The sequence below is a fragment of the Rhododendron vialii genome, chromosome 7a (assembly GCF_030253575.1).
Source record: "Rhododendron vialii isolate Sample 1 chromosome 7a, ASM3025357v1".
Lineage (NCBI taxonomy): Eukaryota > Viridiplantae > Streptophyta > Magnoliopsida > Ericales > Ericaceae > Rhododendron > Rhododendron vialii.
In genome coordinates, this window is record NC_080563.1 from 30,030,866 (window position 1) to 30,038,542 (window position 7,677).

Here is a 7,677-nt window from a genome sequence, read left to right on the forward strand (position 1 = left end):
AGGAATTGTTTCATTTTGCATAAAGAAAAATAAAGCACTTTCGTACGTAGATGACTGTATAATGTTTTTGCACTATTTTAAAGAACTAATCGGGGTCTTTATATTGGCGCAAAAGAAGGTTAAAAAATTATGCATGGAAGTACTCTCTTTTTCTTTTTATTTTATTTTATTTTTTGTTTCATAAAGGTGCATGTCCTAAACATATTCTTATAAAAACTCGATGAGAGAATGCGATTTACTGTAATTTTGGGTCTAAAGTTTTTTAAAGTGCAGTTTAATTAGTTAAAATTTGTATAAAAAATGTGTATGGTTTAATCAGCCGAAAATCACCATCTTCCCACGACTCCAGTACCCCACCAGTACCGTGCTCCTACTCCATCGTCCGCCTGTGCATTCACCACCGCTACCTCTCTTCTACTCCGTCGACCATGTTTCCATGGAGCTAGTGGTTTGGCACGGTGCACCCACTGTTGCAACCCCTCCCTGTGATTTCCACCTCTCTCTTCAATTTTTGTTGTTCTATATATGTTCTTCCTATCGATGTTGGGTATCAAATACCTTGTGATTGCAGCAGTTTTATTTCTCTGTATTTTCCTGTAATGATCGATGTTCTCAGGCATTTCTATGATTTAAAAAGCTAACTAAGGATATTTGATTACTTTGTATATAGTTGAGTATTTGGAAGGAAAATGCTACTATATATCAAATTGAAACTGGAAATCATTGACAATTATGAAAAGTTAAAAGTTTTTCAACTGTGAAAAATACAACATAAAATGTGTTCTTTTAATTTAATTGAACCCTAAAAAGTACGCAAGTCTTTTTTTTTTTTTATTTCAAAAAAATATTTTCTGCAAAGGACGTTTACGTGTATAATATTTTTCACCGATCATAAGCTTGTTTGGTATTGCTTTCAATTTGTTTTGTTACTCTGCTTCACATACATCCGAAACACAATAGGGACTTTTAGCGATAATAATAACATGGTGGGAATGGGTAAGAAATCATGAGATTTTCACCTCATGCAACTCTGCACGAGTCCCAAAAAAATTTAAGGATCTGTTCAATATTTTCTATTATCTTGATTTGTTTGCAACAGCATACATAAAGTCAAAATTTATTGTACCGAATTCGATCAATGGAATTCTGTCTCCTCTATCTCTTTTTAATAAAAAAGAAAAGTAGTACTTCTGAATTGATCTAATTTTATTTTTCAAGTTTATTTCTTTGTTAAGTAGTAGTAACTTAATCTTTGAATAAAATATTTATTTTTAGTAATTAGGGTCCTGTTCTTAACGACTGTTAATAAGCTAAGAAAAAGACCAAAAAAAAAAACACATACTCCAATATTTTTTTGATCCGACACATATTCTAATATACTTTTTGAACTTTTCAATACACTTCTATGTATTATTTTACATATTTCAAATACACTTTATCAATCATAACCACTGCATATACACTGGGCTCTTTTTAGCATTTTTCTAAGATTTTAGGGCTTTTTGGTTACAAGCATATGGGTGGGTGTAAAACAATGTACAGTAGTTTTAGTGAATAAGTTGGTGAGAATGTCAAGTTATTTCCGATAATGAATAAATTGTTGATGGGTATGTGAGTGAAAAAATTATTGAGAAAGAAATTGCATGTTACTAGCAACTTGTTTATCAGTATGAACCACTTGCAAAATAGGCCCAAATTTTTTCCGACGGCCTTTAGTTCACTTTCGGCCACACCCATTAGAGTTCGATCACTTTTCCATTGTTGGTAAAAATGCAAACAAAAAGAGAAGCTATTTAATGTTACTGGGGCAAAGTTGAACACAAATCGGACAACGCATTACTGACGGGGTCAAACCTCTAGCAACAACGTGTGATCAAAATTCGTACTCAATTTGTGACCACCACAACAATGTGTGAACCAGATTCGTGATCAATGTTGCCCCCAGAGGCACTGAATTATTTCTTCTCAAACATAAATGCCGAAGAATCTAAAGTCCACTCATTTCCACGTCGGCACCCCCACTACTTTTATTCATGAGGAACAGTTTGATTTAAGAGGTACGCGGGTGCCTGACGCCGCATAGCACGGGTTCCCACTTTGCTTTCCAACTTGTTCCCCAAGCCAAGCCAAGCATCTTTCTCTCCATTTTCCATAATTTTATTATTATTAGAGAAATAAAAAGACGATGCGCACATATTCTGTGCATAAAGATTGTGCGCAGACAACTTCGGGGTCCGTTTTGGAGTCCCACGCATATGATCCGAAATGTTAATTAAATTCATAATCCTTTTTTAAAAATTCACCGAAAGGAATAAGCTTAATCGGATGACCGCATTTTTTATTTATTTATCTAATCTGCTAACTTTGATTTTGAATCAAGATCCTGAATTTTGAAACGAAGTTGGAAGATTGGATGAAAAACTTACCTTTCACTTATTGAGCCAATTTTTTTATAGGGCTACACAAAAGATTATTTTCAATATAATGAACCATTTGGATTATATGTGAGACTTCAAAGTAGGTCCCACAAATCGTTATTGCTTAGGCTCAACATAAAGTATTAAGGCCTTGTTTGATAACCCTCCAAGGGGTTGGGGTTGGGGTTGGGATTGGATTGGTAGAATGAGAGTATTATCAATCAATACTTTGTTTGGTTTCCCAAAAAAGGTCCGGACTATCAATCCGGTGGGATTGCTAATACCCCAATTTGGGGGTATTGGTAATACCATCTTGGAGATGGTATTAATAATCCCATCCCATTCTTTCCTCATTATTAGTCCATTTTCATTATCAATCTCTTTTATCAATCTAATCCCATCATTTAATCTCATCTCAAACAAACATAATATTAATAATTCCATCATCGAATCCCATCCCAAACAAACATACTCATTATCAATCCCTTCTTATTACTAATCCCTTCTCATTACCAATCCCAATTTTAATTCCATCTTTTTACGAATCTCATCCATCTATCACCGTTATCAAACGGGGCCTAAAGTTATTAGTTTTTCAGACAGTATACTGTTTTGATACTTTTTACAAGTGCTACTTTTTATGCAAAAGTTTGAGAAAATTTGTGTTATAATCATCTAAACGTGTTTTGGATGGCTTACATACATTTATTATTTCCCTTTTCCCTCATCCCACCACTCTCTCTTCTCTTTTTTTTCTCTCAAAAATTCGGACTGCTAGGATCGCCAACATGTACAACGTGTATGGTACACGTCCATCACCCAAAAACTTCAAAAGTTTAGCTACAGAAAACCACCACTGTCTAGAGTTGTCACATGGACTACAGACGGCATATATGCAATCATTTTATTTTTTTCCCCACTTTATTCTCTTCTAAAATAGTGGAATAATGCTTGTTTTTCTTTTTTATTTTTATATAAGCATTATCGTCTATAATGCTCACATACTTTATGCGATCACGTATCTGATAATAATGTTGTAAATTTATTGGCTTTTTATCGTGCCAGTTAAAATAAAGCACAAAAGAAATGTTGCTTAGCACCTCATAAGCACCAAGATACCTTTACCATACTACCCCACTAAAAAGGTGTAGGTCACTTGAAATAATATCTTCTTAAAAAAATTGAAAAAATTATGTAAAAGAGCGCACAACACGCGCTCTATTTCTCTTTATCTCACTCATCTTTTCTCCACTATTTTAATTTTTTAAGTCTTTTTTTCCTCAGCAAAAGTTTAAATATAATTAGTGATGTTTGAACACTTATCAAATGCACGAGATTACATGGTGCCCACTACTCCACTTGCGTAATTTTTCAAGTCACTCGTTTTACCATTACTCTCTCATTGGATACTCAATCTTATTTTTTGGCGGTTATTTTCAAAATCCATCTTTATTGATTAATATATTTTAAATTTTTTAATAATATTAATATGATAATTTATATTGAGGGTTAATCGCTTTTCAACACGTTTCCCCCCCGCCCCCCCACCCCCCCCAAATTGATTATGTTGTTTATTAATTACAATCCAATATGTGCATTTAATATCTAATTATATTTTTCTTTTATTCACTGCATTCCACGAAGTTACCTTTTCTATAGTTGTGATTTTTCCATAAAGGAACAAATTTCAGGTTCATTAATGATTACTTTAATAGAAATTTCTTGAAAACTGTAATTGCGAAGAAAAGAGCCAAACTCTTTAATACTTTAGGCTTTATTTGGAACTTGTGGAAAGTTGTGGAAAGGAAGAGAAAATTTTGAATTTTTTTTTTCTTTTTTGTTTGGTTCTTAAAAAAGAGAAAGGAAAATTTCAAATTCCAACTTAACTTTTCTCTCAATATTCTCTTCAATTTTTTCTTTCGTTTATTCTTAATTATATTTCCATCTTTTCTTCTTTCTTTCCTGAAGTTCCAAACAGTCTTTCTTAATTATATTCCCTTCTTTTTTCTTTCTTCCCCGAAGTTCCAACCAGAATACTCTTAATATTTTCCTTAGGGGAATAAAAAAAAGCAAAAGAGGAAGAAGAAGAGATGTATGAATGTATCAGATGATGGCTTTCGTTGGTAAATCAAGGCAAAATTGTTCTTCTCATATCTCATCTCAGAAAATTCACATTTCCCGGATCATAAGAAGCAAAACCCAACAAAAGATTACTAACAATTAAGGAACAAAAAACAGAGAGAGAAAAAAAACTTCTCTCTCTCTCTCTCTCTCTCTCTCTCAAAATTGATTGGAAAACCGCCGTTCAGTGGCTTTGCTCCATGCTATTATCTGGGTTTTCTTGGGTCCGATCTTCGGATTCAGACTCCGTACCCTCTTCTTCTGTTGTTGTGGCTATCCGATCATCATGACCCATATCTTGTTTTGGCTTCTCGTTATCTAATAAATCAGCTTTCTCTCTCTCCATTTCCTTTCTCTTCACTTTCGAATCCTGCCCAAACGAACAAGCCTTGTTGCACACGGGAGTGGCCAAAAACGTCGGATTCACATCACCTGCCATTATCACCAAGTACTTCTCTTCGAATTCCGGCAAGGCCTTGGCGGAATCGGCAGGTTTCTGGTCGTCGCCGGCCTCGAGATCTCTCTCGCCGTTTTCAGACCGGCGGGAGAGCCTTCGGAAGGAGCATGCGAGGATCAAGAGTGCGAACGCGATCAGGCACAGCATCGCGGCCAGGCCGCCGAAGAGGTACGGCATGGGAGAGTGCCACGGTGACCGTTGTGCCGTCGCCGGCGGTGGGAATATTGGCTTGATTGTTGTTGTTGATGCGGTGTTTAAAGAGCTGACAGTTCTCATTTTTGTCTAATGTGTTTCACTTTCTCTTTCACTTTTCTGTTTATGAGGTTTTTCAGGTGAAGGGAAAGGCAAGAGGAGTAATTAAAAGGAGGGTTTTGGAAGTAGATGTTTTTCTTGGCTTGGAATGGAAAGGGAGTGGTGTGTTGGGCTGCATTTATAAGAGGGGAAAGAGAGAGAGAGAAAGGCGTTTTTGCCTTTTTGTTTTGGTGACAAAGCCACACTAAATAAAATACCCCAAAAAAAAAAAAAGCCACACTAAATGAAGAACAAAATAGAGAATACAAATAATAATAAAAAACCAAAAATCCAAATCCATAATCTGCATGTGGTGGAGGGAGATGGGACCAGTGGGGTCTGTGATTTTCAATATGAGCTCTCGCCGGAGCCTTTGGTTCGGAGATCCAATTAGTCTAGGCCTGTCATTCTAACTTGCATAGGTGACATCCATCATTAGTGCCTAAACCAGTCGAAGGTGATAGATAAGGCACTTGATCCGATGATTAAGTAAGCAAGTGCAAGAGAAGAGGAAAGTACAAAGCGTTTAGAGCATCCGCATCAGTTTCACCAAATTTTGGACCACATTAGAGAGGAAAAAATCACTTTATTACTTTAGTTACTTACTTTTAAAATGTCTACTACATCAGACTCTCTGCATTAAAACTATCTCATTAAAAATATAAATTTCTTTATTAAAAAAAAGAAAGAAAAAAGCAACAGAGTATTAAAAAAATAGCAGCTATCCCACCCCCCCCCCCACCCCCCACACACACACACACACACACACACTCACTCACTCTCTCTCTCTCTCTCTCTCTCACTTTACTCCCTGTAAAAACCAGCAAACAAAAGTTTTTACAACCCAGATTGTACCAATGCTGACTTCACCCACGAATTCCGACCAGTCGATCAAAGATGGCCTGCTGCCAGCGTCGAACACAAGATCCAACCAAGAATTCCGACAAGTCAATCAAAGAAGGTCCATTGCCGGCGTCAAAGGTGTAGATGGAGCCCAAGCCGTCGGCGAAGTTTTGAACAAAGTTTGAATTGAAAACATTAAATTAATGTTTAACCTGTGAACAGTTCCTCTTCTTTTTCCACGAGGGACTGTAGCAATATTAGTTTGATGCCAAGCAGAGGTGAGGCTAATGCAATACCATTTTCCTCCTTTTGCTGGTTACTATAGCGCTAGATGAGAAGTGGCGACATTGATGTGGATGCTCTTAGGTAACAAGAAGCCAAGAACGGCGTATTCCTTTAGGTAAGGCTGGAAGTAAATAGATTTGGGGGTGGGCTATAGCCCAAGTCAAATTTTAAAAAAAACGAAAAAAACTATATGTAAAATTTTAGCTCATCTCATTTTCTTTTTGTAGCCCAACCTATTTTATATGATTATCTTCAATGAAAGAAAATTTATTGAAGATATCTACTCATATTTGAAATGATTTATACTCTTTAGAATAACGCAGGGCACAACTTCAATAGTGTACATTTGTTTGTACTTTTTTCTATTAAATTTTGCACATTTATATATTTTTGTACAAGTTTGCCATACATTAATTTGCCTTGTTCGGTTATGGGTTTTAAAAAATTTTGGGTTTGATTTTTGGATAATGAGTGAGGAGAGAAAATAGGATAATAATTGTGGATATGAGTAATGAGTGGATAGAGATAGAGGAAGAAATGAGATTAATAATTGAATATAGGGGTAATGAGTGAAGAAAGAAATGAAAATAATGATTGAAAATATAGACAATGAGTGAATTTGGGTATGGAAATTGTTAACCGCACTCGAAAAGGGGAGTCAAGTCCTAGTGTTAACCACACTCCAAAAGAGGAGTGCGAAAATCACTCTCCAACTCTTTTTGGTTCATATTATATATATACAGTCAAGACGTCCAGATTTTGTGTTAGGTTTGGACCACTATCTCAGCCGTTGAATTTGTTTTCAATGGTTCGGATGCACGGACAGTCTATTCACTTGAATAGATATCTATTCGCGCAAATAGATTTTTCGCAAATCCGAACCATTCAAAATACAATCCAACGGCTTAGAGCAAATGTCTGGACCTAACACAAAATCTGGACGTCCTAATTTGATCCACCCTATATATATACACACACACACACACACACATTGGGCTCCCCCATGACAAATTAATTTTCTTGTTCTGCCAATGCCTTCAGGTTGATCCATTCCTTTATAAAGCTCCAAGACTTGCTCTCCAAGTAAGCACATGATTATCACGCTTAGTAACCCTTGTAGCTGACGTCATAACTGACGTATCAGATAAAGGCGATTATCGCCCATGTGCATGAGCTATTATCCACGAACAATAATCCTTTCAGCTAATGTCAGATTTGATGTATAAAGTAATGTGGTTAGGTGCACATGGGGTGAGCTCAAGG

At 36.0% G+C, this 7,677-nt stretch overlaps 1 protein-coding gene across 1 annotated transcript; it reads right to left on the minus strand.

Moving 5' to 3' along the window:
• Positions 1-4,532: 4,532 nt before the first annotated feature.
• Positions 4,533-5,410, minus strand: LOC131332212 (protein GLUTAMINE DUMPER 2-like). Its single transcript, XM_058366294.1, has one exon. The coding sequence runs from the start codon at positions 5,269-5,271 to the stop codon at positions 4,723-4,725; it is 549 nt and encodes a 182-aa protein (XP_058222277.1). The 5' UTR covers positions 5,272-5,410; the 3' UTR covers positions 4,533-4,722.
• Positions 5,411-7,677: the final 2,267 nt, after the last annotated feature.